The 19,581-nt window shown below is 37.1% G+C and overlaps 1 protein-coding gene and 1 pseudogene across 5 annotated transcripts in view; one reads left to right on the forward strand and one right to left on the reverse strand.

The window, feature by feature from the left end:
• The window catches only part of MTA3 (metastasis associated 1 family member 3), a 224,326-nt gene that overhangs the window by 144,004 nt on the left and 60,741 nt on the right, over positions 1 to 19,581 (forward strand). For all 5 annotated transcript variants that reach the window (XM_045549481.1, XM_045549482.1, XM_045549484.1 and 2 more), the window contains 2 exons: positions 8,391 to 8,579; positions 19,126 to 19,200. In XM_045549481.1, coding sequence (XP_045405437.1) covers positions 8,391 to 8,579; positions 19,126 to 19,200 — 264 coding nt within the window. The remainder of the gene's footprint in view (positions 1 to 8,390; positions 8,580 to 19,125; positions 19,201 to 19,581) is intronic.
• LOC123636628 lies at positions 414 to 6,862 on the reverse strand (annotated as a pseudogene).

The raw sequence follows: 19,581 nt of genomic DNA on the forward strand, positions 1-19,581 counted from the left end.
TACTATGCGTTGAAGCAAAAACTGAAATTGGATGGCACACTTCTCTTTTATATATAAATTTTGCCTTTGTCAGTTTGAGGTTTACTCATAAGAGTTGATATTCACCTTCTGCTTGGAAAAAACCACCACATACTCATTAGTTTTTAAATAATATGTTCTGAATGCTGTAAGTTGTGCTGGACCTCCATGTAAAGTTTTTATAAAATTGTATAGCCAATCAGTACGGATGGTTCCTGAGTTATGATGATTCAACTTAAAATTTTTCAACTTTTTTACAATGAGTTCATCAGAGTATTAAGTGCATTTTCAGCTTACGATACTTGTGACCTACTTGTGTGTTTTATTGGGATGTAGCCCCATTGTAAGTCAAGGAGCATCTGTAGATGGTATTGAATATAGTATATGTGTATCAGTTAGCTGTTGTTATAATAATGCTGCATGTTACAGGTTGTTACAGGTTGGGTTCTCTGGGAATCATATTCTGATGGTGATTTTCGTGTAGGAAATTCATTAGGGAGTATCCTTGGGATCGACACCTGTGCAAGGGAAGTGAAGGAAGCAGGAATAGTTAGCGGGAGAAGGTGGGCTATGATACAGTCTGAATGAGTGTCTCAGTTGATTCCATGGGGTACACTAAATGCTTGTCTCAAATCAGGATGCAGGGCTTAGCCTTCATACCCCGGCGTCATTGCATGCAGGCTGCCTCAGGATGGGAGTATGGGCCTTGGGTGATGATTCTGTGTTAAATTTAGATAATTCTAAAGATGACCAACAGCTGAGAAGTGTCTGCTCATAGTGTGTTTGGCTGCTTGGTGAATTGAGTTCTTTTTTCTCATAGAGGAAAACACAATATCCATTACACTGCCCCACATTTCAGTGGCTTATAACAACAAGCATTAACTTCTCATCCTCTCATCTGCAGATTATTTAGGATTCTGCCGAACTAGACTGGGCTGGTGTAGGTTGCCAAGCTATAGGTCCAGATCTTCTTATCTTTCATTCTCTCTGGACAAAAGTCAATCGCACAAGACGGCAAGGCCAAATGTGCAAACACATGTCAAGGCTCTGTTATGTCACATATCTTAACATCCTATTGGCCAGCAAGTCACATGGCAAGCGCAACATCACTGGGGTGATAGAATACTCTTCTGTGGAGGTCCAGAGGAGGGAGTGAATATTTGCCTAACAATAGTCCAGTCTACTCTAGTGTGATTCTGTTTAATGAACCAAAGATGAGAATTCCACTGCAAAAATTTCCTTGTCAGTCTTTCTCCTAAAATATTTCTATTTGTCATCTCCATCTGTTATGAATGAGATGAAATGTGACAACACCTTCACTGCTTTTTGGCAGAGAGAACAGCTTGTGTTAGGTTTTAGGATTTTTAAAATTTAGATTTGAATGGATCTTGTAGTGTATATCTGTGTCTCTATTGAAAAGATGCTATCTTTGCAAAGTATTTATCTGAAGAGAAGACTTTCAGGTTTTTTTGTGCTTAATTTTAAAATTCTTTTTCTTATGTTAATTTGTGGTATACATATAGTAATGTGTATAGAGTGCCCTACACTTTGTTACATAGCTTATAAGTTTTTATATATGCATATATCCAGGTAACTACATGAAGGACATTGCCAGTATTCCAAAAGCTTCCCTCGTGTCCCTCTCTAGATAATACTCCTCCTTCCAAGGTAATCACTATTCTGATTCCTCTCACGGTTGATTAGTTGTTTCTTTTATCAAACTTGTCTGGCACTTCAAGTTTTTATTATCTTACTGATAAACTATAAGTCATTGGTTATATGTCAACTACTGTGTCGTTTCTTAGCTTATTTCCTTTACCTAGTTACATTTGCTTTACTGAATTTTGTCTCTTCTGTTATAAAAACTGTAAACTTTATGTTTTACTTAAAGCTTTTAAGGGTAGGGTTAGACTATATAAAAGTCCATTCAAAAGAAACTTCTGTGTGTCAGAAAGATGGGGTTAATATGGACTTCTAGCACATAATGTGATCCTGTGACTTCCTTTGTAAAGCTGATCATCAATTTTAGCAGAATTATTTCCCAGGAACTCCACAGCGTACACACCTGATGGGATGCTTATTTTCTACACATACTGATTGGTACTGTACTCTCCTCTGGGCTGTGGTATCAATGTGGGCTTTGGAGGTTTCATGTCTCCTGGTCAGCTGTAAGTCTGACCTGTTCTTTCCCATTTGATTTGGGACACTGTACAGGAGCTCTTCCAAAACCAAATGCTTCTTTCCCTGTTCAGTAACACAAACAGTCCATAAAGAACAGAACCTTTGAAACATATGTAATCACTTGAGATTCATGTCATAATCACTTTATAAAAGCTAAGATATTACTTTGGTTCTTTGAAGCCTTATTAGGTAAAACAGCCCATCATTTTTAGATTGTTGATTTTGTGATTTTTCTGTCTTTTGGACATAGGCATTTAAAGCTGTGAATTTTCTTCTTAGGACTGCTTTTGCAGAATCCCACAGATTTTGGTAACTTGTGTCCCCTTTGTCATTTAGTTCAAAAGATCTTTTGATTTCCATCTTAATTTCCTCCTTGACCCAATAATCGCTCAGTAGTAGATTGTTTAATTTCCATGACTTTGTGAAGAGTTGAGTATTTCTGTTGGAATTGATTTCTAATTTTATTCCACTGTGGTCTGAGAAGATACATGGTATAATTTCTATTTTTTAAATTTGTTGAGACATGTTTTATGGCCTAGGATGTGATCAGTCTTAGAGAATGTTCTGTGAGCTGCTGAGAAGAACATATATTCAGTAGTTTCGGATACAATGTTCTGTAAATGTCTGTTAGGCCCATTTGTTCTAGAGCCCTGTTTAAGTCCATTGTTTCTTTGTTTATTTTCTGTTTGGAGGATCTGTCCCATTCTGTCAGTGGGGTGTTGAAGTCCCTGGCTATTACAATGCTGCTGCTTATCATTTTGTTTAGATCAAGTAGGATTTGCTTTATGAAACTGGGCGCACCTGTGTTAGGTGCATAGATCCATCATCATTTTATTTTTTTATTTTTTTTGAGACAGAGCCTCACCCTATTGCCCAGGGCTAGAGTGCCGTGGCATCAGCTTAGCTCACAGCAACCTCAAACTCTCGGGCTCAAGTGATCCTCCTGCCTCAGCCTCCCGAGTAGCTGGGACTACAGGCATGTGCCACCATGCTCGGCTAATTTTTTCTATATATTTTTAGTTGTCCAGTTAATTTCTTTCTATTTTTCAATAGAGACGGGGTCTCACTCTTGCTCAGGCTGGTCTTGAACCCCTGACCTCGAGTGATCCTCCCACCTCGGCCTCCCAGAGTGCTAGGATTACAGGCGTGAGCCACTATGCCTAGCCTCATCATCATTTTAAAAAGTGCCTCTAAGAAAAGCATTTTCATTCATCTAACATGAATAAGACAGAAAATCCATTCATGCTTTGAGTGGCTGGTATAATATCAGCTGAGAAAAATAAATTTAATTCTGTGACTTTGGTTTTAGAGCACCTGTTAATTATAAAAATTACTTTATCTCTTGAGGAATTTCAGCATCACAGGTAATTTGCATTATTATATTATATTATATTATTTATTTTTAGAGACAGGCTCTCTCTCTGTTGCCCTAGCTAGAGTACAGTGACATTATCATAGCTCACTGCAACCTCAAACTCCTGGGCTCAAGCGATCCTCCTGTCTCAGCCTCCCTAGTAGCTGGGCCTATAGATATGTGCCACCACACCTGGCTAATTTTTCTATTTTTACTAGAGATGGGGTGTCACTCTTGCTCAGGCTGGTCTCAAACTCCTGAGCTCAAGCAATCCTCTCACCTTGGCCTCCCAGAGTGCTAAGATTACAAGTGTGAGCCACTTTGCCTGGCCTAATTTGTATAATTATTGATTTTTGAATGCTATTTCATCTTTTAGTTTTGTTTCTATTGCAAATTTAGGAATTAAAAAATAATCATTTATGGAAATATGTTATTAATTGAAGGGATCACTAAATGCTGTTGATCTTTCTTGTTTTCATAGGTCACTTATTAAAAAACAGTAATTATAGGCTGGGCGTGGTGACTCACACCTGTAAAATCCTAGCACTCTGGGAGGCCAAGGTGAGAGGATTGCTTGAGCTCAGGAGTTTGAGACCAGCCTGAGCAAGAGTGACACCTGTCTCTAGTAAAAATAGAAAAATTAGCCAGGTGTGGTGGCGCATACCTATAGTCCCAGCTACTAAGGAGGCTGAGGCAGGAGGATTGCTTGAGCTCAGGAGTTTGAGGTTGCAGTGAGCTATGATAATGCTGCTGCACTCAACCCCAGGTGAAGGAGTAAGATTCTGTCTCAAAAAAACCAAAACAACAAAAACCCCAATAATTACAGTGGTTAAGTCCTCCTTAACCACAGGGGATATGTATGGTTCCAAGACCCACCAATGGATGCCTGCGACTGCAGATGATACCAAACCCTATATATACTGTGCTTCCTCTTACATGTCATACCTATTATAAAGTTTAATTTATAAATTAGGCACATTAAGAGATTAACAACAATAACTAATAATAAAATATAGCAATTATAAAAATATACTGAAATAAAAGTTACAGTGTGGTCTCTCTCTCAAAGTAGCTTATTGTACTTTATTCACCTGTTTTTAGACTGCAATTGACAGTGGGTAACTGAAACCACAGAAAGCAAAATCATGTGGACTAATGTGTTAATTTCAGTGATAATGTAGAAATATATAAAAGTGTATACACTACACCTAAACTGCAGGGTCTGTCTAGTACGTTAGCTATAGAGATTAGCTGGTTCAGAAATTTGCAGAGCATAAGCAGAGAATCAAGATGAGCTCTAACATTTTTGCAACCCCTGCTGTGGAAGAGTAAGAAGAAAATCATTTGCAAGTTGAAAGTTATTGTTCCATGGTTGTGACACATACAGCAAATTACTACAAATGGTCAGTGGCCTAAGCTGTGATTATAAGTAGGAAATTGATCATGAAGTCCCTCCTTGCTTTTGTTTTGTAGACTCAATCCAATGATTTAAGTGAGATGTCAGCCAACCCTTGTTGAAGCAGTTAGGTACTGTACCTAAACATGTCTATGTGTTCTAAATACTGCCTTGATCTCTGTCAAAAAATTCATATTCTATACCGTTATTTAATGTCTTAATGTATCACAGTGTATATATTAATATATTTTTAATGCATACTTTTGGTGATAAGTTTTCTTTAATAGCTATTAGTTGGTATTTGAACTTATTTTGTGCACTTGTACTAGTACGGAATGTTCTGCAGTCCCCTATAAGATACTTAGGGATCACTTGAAAGGGAAAACTTTTTTTTATACAAATGAGAATATGGCATTCTACCATTTAAAGACCTTTCACATACATTCTTATTTGACCCTCACAAGAACCCTGTCAGGTGGCCAACACAGATATTCTTATTTAACCGATGGGGAATGTGAATCTTGGAGCACTTAACTGATGTGCCCAATAATTTGTATTAATGTCAGTCTTTGGTCTAAAAATTCAGCACCCAGTTTCCTCTTGTATTTGCCCTACCTACTTCACAGGAATAATGATGATAAAGTGAATTCAAGGTTAGACAAATACTTGGGGGGGAGGAGAGCACTATATAATTGTATTTACAGCTATAATTTTCCATGGTATGTGGCTCATTCCCCTTCTCCTCCCAGCTTGTGCGTGAACCCAGAGTTATATATTGCCTCTGTTCTGTGCTCTACTAAGTAAAGCAGGGAGAACAGTGTGATCCTGTTTAAAGTTTATTGCAATCAGGGTAACTGCTATTATTAAGCCAATTGAAAAACAACACAGAAAGGCCAGTGTGCAACTAGTATACACTAATGCACAGAGCAAAACAAGGCAAGATTATCAGGTAAGACATGGTTGCACAGAAGGAAAACGTGGTATCAGGATTCAAGCTGGCACACACATACACACAGTTACCTAAGGCAAAGCAGTGGCAAAGAAGAGTTATTTGTTCTGTATTACATAAACAAGAGCAGAAGATTCATGGGAACCCGTGCAAAAGCATATCATGTCACACAGATCTCTCCAGCTACCTAGAGGGGATATAAACAACAGTGACATCTTCATTTTAAAGAATGACTGGATAAATATTAATATATTTTTTCAAGTTAAAAAAAAAAAGAATGACTGTACCTGTGCTCATATCCTGAACTACATCAAAGTAGCCCATGCTAAATTTCCTTGGATAAAATACAATCAGTACCACAGTTCCCAATCAAACTAATAAAACAGAATGTCTTTTTAGGTAAGGAATTAATGTTTAGATGATTGTGTTTAGTTTTTTTTCAGGGTTTACTTTGAATTCTACTTTCAGACCCAAAGAAGGTTATTTTGAATTTTTATTGGTGATTCTAAGTATATGTGTTTGTAACAGTTAAAGTGTGGTAGGTGAATTTAACATATTAACAGACTTGTATAGCATCTGTTCAGAAAAGAACATATAATATATGAACTATTCAAGTTATACAAAACCATTTTTCTGTGTCTTCTCAACTGAGAAGAATCCTGTTCAGCACACTTTTCCTCCTGAGGTGGTTCATACTGAGCAGTATTTGCTTTCAGTTTTTTATTTTCTTCTACAATAGCTTATTTCTTTCATTGCTACCAATTCCAGGTGAAGTAGCTCCATTTCTGAGTTTTCCAATAGCAGCTCCTAAGTGATGCTTTAAAAAACCTAAACCACTATTAGGTTTCTCTTGTTCTTTATGTAAGGCTACTAGCACCTCAGTCAGCATGTCTGGCTACCCAGACTTCTCCAAGTACCTCTGGAACTGCATGTGCATTGAGTCGGCAGCTCTGTATTGGGTCATGGTGACAGCTGCAGTGGCTTAGCTGGTGCCTGAGATCTTGACTGGTAGGCTTGGAACAGCAGTGCTCATGCCAAAAGCTAAAGTTTTAAGAGATCTATTGGTGCCTAGAAGCAATAATCCCCATTTGTGATATTTTTAATAAATAGCAAGAGATACTTTGTGTAAAAGGTGCAAGACTTGATGTTCATGTGTTAGAAATTCTGGGCGGTGGGAGGGAAGAAAGCAGAACTAGTTCTCATGTGGGCAAGGATTTGATCACTTTGCTAACCAAATCTTCATGATACTCGTGCTTATCTGGGACACAGGCAGAGCTGACTGTCCTGTTTTGCAATTTTCCTGCTATACATACAAGTGTATGTTCATGCTATGAATGAATCTCTTTCTCTACAGTAGAAAAAAAAATCAAAGGTTTTTCAAAACTTTGCAAAAGTTAAGCAGTTTTGAAACCTAGTTTATTCATTGCGCTAATTGGATGCAAATGCTTTTTAAGTAAGTTAGACCATCAGGTACTTTTGCAAAATGCTAATTATATGCCCTAGTCTATCTTTTCTCCTTTCATAGTACTCTTCAGATCACTCTCCCTTAAATGTATAAGAAGCCCACACCAGCCTAGCTGTTCCAAGCAAGCCTGGCCACTTAGTCTTCCAAAATCTCAACCAAGTTATGATATTTAACACGGACATGTAATTTTGTTTTGTCTATTCAATATGTGTGTGTAATACTGTTTTGTCTTAACCATCATACTCCACTCTGTTGTTTTCTTTCCATCTCTCATTCTTAGTACATCCTTCTCTTAATCCAACCTGAAAATATTTTTTGTCATTCTATGATACATAATGTATATATTTTTTTCTGGTCTAGGAAACTATGCCAACCTTAGATAATAATAGCCAAAGCAACTTTAGTGTTTTTAACCAAAAGGTGGAGAAATTTACTGGGTTGCCAATGTAATAATTTGAAGTTCTGTGTCTTCTTAGTTAGGTTGCCATAACAAATGGATGCATTTTTAAAAACACATACCTTAGGCCAGGCATGGTGGTTCACGCGAGCAATCCTAATACATTAGGAGGCTGAAATGGGAGGATTGCTTGAGGCCAGGAGTTGGAGACCAGCCTTAGAAACATAGTGAGGCTCATCTCTACAGAAAATAGAAAAATTAGCAGGGCATGGTGGCGCATGTAGTCCCAGCTACTGGGGCAGCTGAGGCAGGAGAATTGCTTGAGCCCAGGAGCTTGAGGTTGCAGTGAGCTATGATGACACCACTGCACTCTAGCTTGGGCATCAGAGGAAGAACCTGTCTCAAAAATAACAATACATACCTTAAAAGGTACAAGTAAACATTTTCTTAAAGCAATAATGATATTTTAATTATTTAGTAACCTGTTTAAATTTTTCTTAATTTTGTTATTAAAAAATACTACCTAAGTATATTAGGAGCATCATGAATTTTGGTGTTCTCTTCTAAAATAATCTAGCAAATTTGCATTTTTGGTTGATGTTTTCTGTTCATTTTGTTTCTTTTCTTTAGTTTCATGCAATGGATACATTGTATAGACACAGCTATGATTTGAGCAGTGCCATTAGTGTCTTAGTACCACTTGGAGGACCTGTTTTATGCAGAGATGAAATGGAAGAATGGTCAGCCTCTGAAGCTAGCTTATTTGAAGAGGCACTGGAAAAATATGGCAAAGACTTCAATGACATACGTCAAGACTTTGTAAGTAGAAAATTGTGAATAAAATAAAATGTTGGGGTGGGAATATTTTAATCTGTTTTAGAAATCTGGTAAACCATATAGTTCTTATTTAGCAAGTCTGTGACTTAGTCATTTTTATCTGCCCACAATGGAATGAAGGCTAGTCTTGTAAAGGGAGAAACTGATAATTTTTCTGGAGAGTAGACCTTGTCTCAAAAAAAAAAATTTTTTTTTACCTAGTTTTATTGAGGTATAATTGAAAATAAAAATTTTATATATTCATTTGCTTTATGGGTTTTCAATCTTTGAGTTTTCTTAATCATATACAGTATCCTACTTACATTTTTTATTATTTAAAATTTTTTTCCCCAGCTTTATTGAGGTATAATTAATAAACAAAAATTGTATATATTCAAGCTATACAGTATGATGATTTGGTATACATATGCATTGTGGAATGATTACTACTATTAAATTAACACAGTCATCACCACACTTAGTTACCCAACGAGTCTGCATGTGTGGTGAGAACACGTAAGATCTACTCTCCCTGTTTTAAATACTAGGTAATCTTATCTACTATATTTTGTACTTTCTTTTTTCTTTTTACTTATGGACTTACTGTCTTTAGTTAAGCTTACAATCCCTTTGAAATGACAAAATTTCTTTTTGAGAAGTTGATAAATAGCTTTCTATAGAAGTCATCCTTTATTTTTTTTAATTATGAAAGTAGAGTCTTTATAGACTATTGTGTATTTGATGTGAGCCAATGTCCTGCTTTTTATATTGTTGAATTTTTTAAAACTATTTTTGGCATAAAATTATTACTTATCAATATATGTTAATACATTAAATTCCAAACACAGTAATTAAAGCTGTTAGTGTCACTGATATTTTTTCTTCTGGCAAAACTTCATTCATACTCAAATTGTTATATGCCATAATTTAAATTTGGAGGATGCACAGCTGAGAATTTAAAATGTCTTGGTGATATTTAGCTTCAGGTGGTCAGAATAACATAACAGTAAAATGTTATTAATGTAACAGTTATTAGTATAATAGAGCTGTATCACTACATAGAAATTGCAAGAACAAAACCTCTTAAAGACCAAAATCTGCAGGTGTGATAAAGGAGTAGAAGATATGAAACCCTAAAGTGAAACTACTTTCCCCTGCACTGAGTGTGACACCCTCATTTGATGTGCCGGTGATGTTTATTGAGCACCTGTAACATGCCAGGTCCTCAGGTAGGCAGTAGGCATGCAACCGAAATTTAATGTGCTCTGTACTTCAGGGAATTAGTTCATAGTCAAAATCAAGACATTGAAAAGCAATACACCCATGTAAAATAATAATGTAATTATTTCTGTCAGTGGAAAGTATTATGGGAGTATTGGGAAGAATTAGTTGTGCCAGTCAAATTGGGAGAGGCTTCGCAGAGTTAACTGACATTTTAGCTGGATCTCTGATGGCAAAGGGAGAAAACAGCAGATGGCAAAGTATAAACTGAGGCATGGAATTGGCAGACAGCATTCGTGGGCACTTACAGGACTGGAGAGATAACTGTGAATGTTAGGCTGGTGCAGAATGCTGGGACATAGAGGCTGACATTGGTATGAGGTATGAAAATTTATTTTGTTTTATTTATTACTGTATGAAAATGAGCATAACAGTAATAATACTGTTAAATGGGCTTTTTTTTTGTTAACCTTTGTGATCTAAGAAAATTCTTATAAATTTGTACTGAGGTTTGTCTTTTGTTCTACTTTAGCTTGTTTGAGTAGAAGGCTTATTGAAACATTAAGTACTAGGGAATGTGAAAAACAGATTTTAGACTGGACTTCCAAGAATGACTCCGAAAGTCACATTTCAGCACTGGCCAACGAAGGATATTGCCATCCCCACTGTGATTAGAAACCTAACTGCTGAATTGGGATGCTGCCACTCTACCTCTGGCTCCAAGATGCTCTGTCTCTGCCTTGATCCTTACCAGCAGGGTACTTATAGTACCAAATCTATCTCTCCTCCCAGTGTATCTATGGTGCAGCCTAGATTATGTCCAGAATTTTAAATGCAAAGGAGTCTGGGAAATGTGGATTTTATTTTATTTTATTATTTATTTATTTTGAGACAGGCTCTCACCCTGTTGCCTGGGTTAGAGTGCAGTGGCATCATCATAGCTCACTGCAGCCTCCAATTCCTGGGCTCAAGCGATCCTCCTGCCTCAGTCTCCCGAGTACCTGGGACCACAGGCATGCACCACCAGCCCTGGCTAATTTTTTTATTTTTTTGTAGAGGTGGAGTCTCACTGTTGCCCAGGCTGGTCTCAAATTCCTGGGCTCAAGCAATCTTCCTTCCTCGGCCTCCCGAAGTGCTAGGATTGCAGGTGTGAGCCATCAAGCCTAGCCAAAATGTGGATTTTAACTCTGCAGACTGTTCCCTAGAATATGGTTAGAATACTTGGTGGTGAGCCAATCTATGTTAGATTTGTTGTGCTTTGGAGACTGGACTTGGCCACCAGTGTCAAAAAATTTAAAGTAAACAAGATAGAATGTCAGGATGTTAACTGCTCAAAGAGTTTTGTGTTTCTTGTAGTAGTGAGTGTTTTTAAACTTATTATCCCCTCCCTGCCCTCTATACTTGTAAAAGTAGTATATAAACCTAGTATAATTAAGAGAGCAAAATACATATAATTATATTTCCTATAATTCTATCCCAGCTACAGGATGTTGTTGGGGTACTATATTGCTCATAGATATTATGACATGGATTTTTAAAAAGTGTTCTATTAGAAATTATCTGCTATCATATGCAGTAAAAACTGTCCTGGGCCTCCTCCCCTCCAATACTTGGCCTTTACCTGAGCACTGAGCAACTATATCATAATGGCCAGTTTTTAAAGTTGTTTATGTCTCTACCCCAAAATAATTGTTGTTATTTTCTACTTCCTATATACTGGTTTTCTTATATGAATATATATTGTGAGTTTGTATATTTAAAAACAAATTGAGTACATATTCAGATACATATATTTTTATGTTTAATGCTTAGTGATAGTGTTATTCCAGAAGTTTAATTCAACTTATTTTTTAATTTACACACAGTAAAATTCACTCTTTTTGGTAAATAGTTCTATGAGTTTTTGCAAATGCATACTTGTGTAACCATCACCACAATCAAAATACAATGCAGTTTCTTTACCCCTCCCCTTGAGGTCTCTCCCTTTATAGTCAATCCCTACCCCAGTCCTAACCTCTAGCAACCATTGATTTATTCTCCATCCCTATAGTTTTGCCTTTTCTGAATACTGTATAAGTAGAATCATGTAGTAATGTGTAACCTTTTTATTTTGGCTTCTTTCACATTATGTAATGTGTTTGGTATTCATCAGTTTTGTTGCATGTATCAGTAGTTTATTTTCATTACTTAATAGTGTTCCATTGTGTGAAATGTACCACAGTTTGTTTATTCATTCACCTATTGAAGGATGTTTAAGTTGTATCTGGTTTTTGGTGATTATAGATAAAGTTGCTGTAAACATTTGCATCCTGGTTTTAGAATGACCATAAGTTTTTATTTCTCGAGTGAACAATAGCAGTGAGGTTGCTTGGTCTTGTCATAACCCTATGTTTAACTTCCTAAGAAACTGCCTGTGTTAACTTTGTAACATATTTGTGTAGTTAAGCTGAACTACATTTTCCAAAATTCCTTTCCCATTAGGGTGAGCCGCAAGAGAGATTCTTGTGCAAGATTTAGAGAGCAGAAATGAAGTGGTAGGCATTTTTGCAGCTCATACATGCTGTCGTTTATCTGCTGGCTAACCTTGTTGGCATGAGGCAGTGGTGGAACTGCAATCAGCTCCATCTTCCCCAGGATCCTCCTTCAACTGCTCTGACTTCAGGGCAAGGACTGTAAGTGTATGTGCATGCGTCTGTTTAGCATCATGAAGAGAGGCCTTGGCTTCTGCAGGACACCCATACCATCAGGGTCAAAGGCAGTGATTACCGACAAGGGGTTTTCCTGTCCTTGTGGGCTCCAGCTTGTGCTTGTGGGTTTCTACTTGTTCTGGCTTCCCTCACTTTATATCCAGCTTCCCCTCTGACTACTTGCCTTGTGCATTCTAGGCTCTGGCATCAGGTGCAAAGACAGCCTTACAGAGACTGTTTAATTAGCTTCTGTAATTGTATGAGGTTAAATCCTTGTAACAAATTCTTCATTAAAAATAAAGATAAAAAGTAAGTAAATAAATTAATATGTCTCAGTGGTCCTGTTTCTGTGGTTGAATCCTGACTGAGAAAGTGTTTTCCAAAGTGGCTGTACCATTTTGCATTCCACCTAGCAAAATGTGACTGTTTCAGTTGCTTCACATCCTCGCTAGCGCTTGTTATTGTCATTTTTTGAAAACCATTCAAATAGGTTTGTAGTAACATCTCATTGTGGTTTTAATTTGCATTTTTCCTAATGACTAATGATACTGAGCTTCTTTTCATGTGTTTCATTGCCATCATGTGTCTTTGGTGTAAAATATGTGTGCATATTATTTCCCCATTTTAAAATTGGGTTACTTACTTATTGATTTTGAGAACTCTTTATATATCTTGGATTCAAGGGTTTTTATCCCATTTTCTCCCAGTCTACAGCTTTTATACATTTACCTGGTATTCTGCAGTCTTTTCAACCTCATGCAGTAGTCATAGTAGGTTTTTTTGTAGATTCTTTGGGACTTTCTACATAGATAATCATGTTACCTGCAAATAAAGACAGTTTGTTTTTAATTTCCCATCTGTGTGCCTTTTATTAATATTTCTTTTTCTTGCCTTATTGCACTGGCTAAGATCTTCTAGTACAGTGTTGAAAACAAGTGGTAAGACAACATCCTTTCCTTGTTCCTGATCTTAGGAGGAAATTATTCATTCTTTCACTTATGTGTGAGATCAGCTGTATGTTTTTTTTGAATATACCTTTTATTGACTTGAGCAGATTCCCTCTATTCTCATTTTCTGAGAGTTTTTGTCATGAATGGATATTGAATTTTTAAAGATGTATTTTATGTATCAATTGTGATCTAAGGGTTTTTCTTTTTTGTCTCTTGATATGGTAAATTATATTAACTGATTTTTTTTTTTTTATTGTTGAACCAACGTGTGTTCCTGGCTGTCAGTTCTACTTGGTCATGAGGTTTGTGTTAATACAATGCTGGATTTGATTTGTCAATATTTTGTTAAGGATTTTTGCATCTATTTTTTATTTATCTTTTTAAATTGATGAAAATTATATAGTTATGCATCTGTGTTAATGAGGAATATTGACCTTTAGTTTTCTTTCCTTGTAATGTCTTTGGTTTCATTTCAGATCATTACTGGCTTCTTAGAATGAATTGGGACTTGTTCCCTTTTGTTACGTTTTCTGAAACTGTGTAGACTTACTATTCCTTAAATGTTTGGTAGAATTCTTGAATGAGGTCATCTCTTTTGTTGGAAGGTTTTAAAAACTGTGAAGTCATTTTATTTAATAGACATAGATTTTATATTTTTACTTCTTTTTTTCTTGTGTAGAAGAAGTTTGGTATCAAACTTTGGTAGTTTATGTCTTTCAAAGAATTTGTCAATTTTATCTTGTCTCTTTTATTATTATTACAGAGTTTTTTACAATAAGAGTTTATAATATTCTCATATTATCCTTTTAAGGTCTATGGAATGGGTCTGTAGTTATCTCCATTCTCTCAGTCCTAATGCTGGTAATTTGTGTGATCAGTCTGGCTAGGAATTATCAGTTTTACTGAACTTTGCAGTGAACAAGCTTTTGGTTTGATTGACTTTTCTCTATTTTCTGTTTCATTGATTTCTGCTTGTGTCTTTATTATTTCCTCCCTTCACATTACTTTGAACTTAATTGCTTTTTCTTTTCCCGATATCATCTTAAGATTGAAGCTTAGATCATTTATTTGAAACTTTTCTTCCAGTGTAAGCATTTATTGGTAGTAAAGCTGACAATGAATTCAGCTTTGTTTGTTTGAAAAACCTTACTGCTCCCTCTGAAAAGATACTACATTGTTTATAGAATTCACATTTTTCTTTTTCACTTGCAGTAGTCTGAAGATGGCTGTCTGGCATACTTAGTTTCTGATGAGAAGTTACTCTTATGTAATGTTTCTTTTTCTTTTTCTTTAAGATTTTCTCTTTACTTTTGGTTTTTAGCAGTTTTATTTCTACAATGTGTCTGCATATGTCTTTCTTTGTAATTATTCTACTTGTAGTTCTCTGAGCTTTCTAGAACTGTATTTTGTTGTTTTTCATTAAGTTTAGATAATTCATAGCCATTTTCTTTTTAAATATCCTGCTTCCTCATTCCTCCTTCCTTCCTCCTCTTTCCTTTTTCCTTCCTTTTTCCTCCTTCTTCCTTCTTCTGCTTCTTCCTTTCTTTCTTAGTGACAGGGTCTTGCTATGTTACCCAGGCTGGTCTTGACCTCCTAGCCTCAAGCGATCCTTCCACCTCAGCATCGTATGTTGCTGGGATTATAGGCATGAGCTGTCCCCCAGTTCATGGATGCTCTTATTTCTTTTCACTCATTTTTTTGTTTGTGTTTTAGTTTGTATAATCTTCTAGCACACTGATTCTTGCTGTGTCCAGTATACTGATGAATTCTTTAAAGGAATTTTTCAAATATGATAGCATGTTTTTCTTTTCTTACATACACATATATATAGTTGTTTTATTTTTAAAAATAGAGATGGTGTCTTGCTCTGTTGCCCAGGGTGGAGTGTAGCAGCTATTCATAGTTGTGATCATAGTGCCCACTATAGCCTCGAACTCCTGGGCTCAAGCAGTCCTCCTGTCTCAGCCTCCTGAGTAGCTAGGATTACACACTTGTGCCACAGTGCCCAGCTCTAACATTTATATTTTTGCTTTTTTTTATCTCTGTTGAAATTTCCCATCTATTCATGCATGCTATCTACCTTTTCAATTAGCTCCTTTAATATATTAATCATAATTATTTTAAAGTTTCTATCTGATATTTCCAACATTTGGGGCCATACTGGGGTCTGGGTCTGTTGACTATGCCTTGTCTTGACAATGAGATATTATTTTCTTGCCTTTTTGTATGCCTTATATTTTTGAGCAAATGTAGAATATCTTGTGTAAACAACAGAGACTGAGTTAAATAGTATTTATACTCTGCAGTGAGCATGTCATGTCTCTTTTTAAGCCATTAGTGTGGGGGATTGAGTCCATCTAGTCACTAAGTTGTACCAGGTTTGGATTTTATTGTTCTAGTTATCCTATAGGAAGGCCTAAAATTTCTTGTGCTGCCGTGACCTTTTTGAGCCTCACAGCTCCTCCAGAGTCTAACTGTGAGTTACCATGCTCTTGACAGGTATGTCCTCCACCCAACAGAAAAGTTTCCCTACCTGGTTAGTTCCCCTAGCACTTCACCCAATCCTCAGCCTAATGAGTTTCACTTCCCTGCCATTCTGCAGAATTATTCAAACAAGCCAGTCACATCCTCTAGTGAGAATCTTCTGCAGGAACCAAGGGACACCTTACCCTCTTGTTATTACTAAGCCTTATATCCACACACCTACTTACTGGTTCACTCTGTTCCCAAGTGTAACTTCCTTGTGGCCCTGGATGGTGTGCAGTGTCCTCTTCTCCTGAGCTATGAGTTTATGTGACTGGTAAACTGCTTTCAATCTCATGTGTTTGGTCCCAGGTGCCCTGCTTTATGTGCTGTGTGCTTAGCCATCATGCACTGTTTGGGTGGCTGATGCCTCCCTCACCAACAGGATGAATAGGAGGTGCTCTGAACAATCACAGACTTCAAATTCTTACATATGCTTACTATGCGGCCTGGAATGTTGAAGGGTTCCCCCCATCGCCAGTGTTCCTCTCCCAACCTCAGCAGCCCCTGCACTACAGAGAGCCTGTCTCAGAGCTTTTGGCTCCAGAACCATTCTCAGCCTCCTAGCTTTACTCCAGCAAGATGGATGCCTTGTGCACCATCCTTTCTATCCCTGCTTAATTCAGTTCTGAATTTAGGTCTTATACACATACATCTGAGTACAGAAATACATCACAAAGGACTCATGGAAATATAACGTTTGGCTTTCCAGCCGCTGCAGTATAAGAAAGTGAACTAGATAGAAGGAGAGTGAGCAGGCCCATAATTGGAGACAACAGAATCCATTTGACTGAATTAGTTTAAGCAGAATGAAATTTATTACAGGGTATTAGAAGGCTAATGGGAACTCCAGGAGGGCCATGAATCCAGGTTTAGATGCTCCATAGCCAGGAGCAGTGACACCAAGAGTGCAGCGGAATGGTGCCAACCCTTTGATGGCACCATTCTAGCAGATAGCCCTTTAGAGCATCTGCTGCTTCCACCACCAATCTTGCTTAGTTCCTGCTCCACCTTGAGTCTTGTCAGTCAGTACCTACATATCTAGGGTCTATCCTGGAACACTGTTCTGCTTCTTACCAGTTTTATATTGGCTAGAGTGCTTTTGATTATAATTGAAAGAAGCTATCTCTCCTTCCACTCAAAGTAGTAAACCAGACATTCGCCTTAATGTTCTGCCCTCCAAAAGGATCTCCCTTCACTGTGCTTCAGAGCCACTCCTGCATGGGGCTGAATTGCTGCAACAGTATAATTCTAGTTGGTGCCAGTATTGCAGGCAAAGTCATCTGTGGCATTCACATTTTTTCCTCTTCAATGGATATATCAGGGAACTTCCGTAAGTTCGGGGAACTCCCAAGAAGCTAAAAATGAGGGTTCAGGGAGAAACGATACTGTACCAGGAGTAGACACACTAGGACATATGACTTGTACCTTCACAACCTACCACTTCTCTTTGATAAGAGAGTCATGGTGCTACACACAACTGATTTGGACTATGTATAAGATAAAATATGGTTCATGGTGAAACCCATGTTACACGATCACTTTGCTTCCCTTTCTCAGACTTCCAGGTAAATGCATGCCAGGCCTATTTCTCAAAAGAAGAATGATGATAGGAGTTCTTAGCTTGCTTAGGAACCCTAGGGGACTATGCCATGACTGTCCTGTGAGGTCTTACTGAAGGCTCTTTACACCATCTTTCAGACACTTTCAACTCCATTAGATGAACACATTGGATTTGAGAAAACTTTTGTTTTAGCTGCAATCCAGATGCCAGTGGTTGTTTCAATCTAGTCCTGTAAGGAGACCACATTTGTAACTACTGTTGGAATTGCTACTCAATTAAACTTAAAAAAAAAATCCCTTTCTACAAAGTCCATCTGTTTTCTCTTCAGACCAAACAAGTGTGAGTTAAATGGGGAGGTGATAGGAATGACATGGGTGTTGTTCCTATGGGTCACAGGCAGACACCTGTGCAGTGAGTCTGGACAGTACTGTTTTTAACTCCCCTATAGGCCATTAGGACAAGCTGGATGGAATCAGAGTGAAGGCTGTGACAACTAAAAGATTGTTTTATCAGTCATTTGTATCATCATGACAGTTTCAGCTGCCCTCGTTAGCATCTTAGATGACTAAGGATCCCCCTTTACGTGGGGACATACTGAATGTGCATATTCTTTAGTTGTGAGTCTCATGAGTCTCATGAGCTGGAGCTCATTTGGCCATTTGTGAATATTTATGGAAAACACCAAAGGCAAGCTTCCTATTTTTCTAATAGGATGCACACTTGGCTATTTTCTTTTTCAGAGATTTAGGTTTTTATTTTATTTACAACAAAACAAGTCAAAAAAGAGTAATTTTGAAAAGAATGAGAAATATCCCAGAGACCAAAGGACACCCAGTTGCAGCTGACATCTTTAGAATTAAAGTAACTCAGGCTAAAGCTATTTAAATGTAATTTCTAATATTGTGCTGTAGCCCCCACCTGTAACCTGAGATCTTTCCCAAGTAAGTCATGAAATATTGTCAGTCACAATGTTTATAATTTTTAATAAAATGTGAGGTGAGAAATGGGATATGTTGTATTAGAGTCTCTTACTGAATATAACTTGTTTGGGGTACCTTTTGCTAAGAATTACTTTAAATTTTCTCAAACATTTCTTCTAGAATGAATCTTCCATGTGGATATTTGCTTCTTTTTTTTTTTTTTTTTTTTTTTTTTTTTTTTGAGACAGAGTGTCGCTTTGTTGCCCTGACTAGAGTGAGTGCTGTGGCTTCAGCCTAGCTCACAGCAACCTCAAACTCCTGGGCTTAAGCAATCCTACTGCCTCAGCCTCCCGAGTAGCTGGGACTACAGGCATGCGCCACCATGCCCGGCTAATTTTTTTCTATATATATTTTAGTTGGCCAGATAATTTCTTTCTATTTTTAGTAGAGACAGGATCTCGCTGTTGCTCAGGCTGGTCTCCAACTCCTGACCTCGAGTGATCCACCTGCCTTGGCCTCCCAGAGTGCTAGGATTACAGGCGTGAGCCACCGCACCCGGCCTGCTTCATTATTTTAAAGAAATGGTTTTAAAAGATAGCACTTTCTATAGTATTAATAGCATGTTTTAATTATCGTGTTACTGTATGTTAACATATAGTATGTGTCATGTTAATATTTTTTCAGCTCCCTTGGAAATCATTGACTAGCATCATTGAATATTATTACATGTGGAAAACTACTGACAGATACGTGCAGCAGGTAATTTTTGATAATACTACCAATATAATTACATTAAAATGAACTTTCTGTTTATATTTTAATATTTCTTAGGAATGTTCTAATTTTAAATTTGCTTTGTTTGCCTTACATTTTCTAGACTTTTAAACTATATGACTTAATATCTTTAGGTTATTATATTTTTAGTCTGAGTATTTCCTTAACTTCAGCATTCATTATGATAAATATTTTGGAAAGATAACAGGGAAAGATACCACTAGAGAGGCATTATTTTCTTTGCATGTGACTGGTATTTTATCTGTTTGTGGATAAACAGATGGATACTGTCAAAGATGTGATACTAGCACAAACCTCTTCAACAAGTTATTTTTATGAAGAATTGAAATTTTAGACCAATGCCAC

This window comes from Lemur catta, chromosome 4 (genome assembly GCF_020740605.2).
Source record: "Lemur catta isolate mLemCat1 chromosome 4, mLemCat1.pri, whole genome shotgun sequence".
Taxonomy (NCBI): Eukaryota; Metazoa; Chordata; class Mammalia; order Primates; family Lemuridae; genus Lemur; species Lemur catta.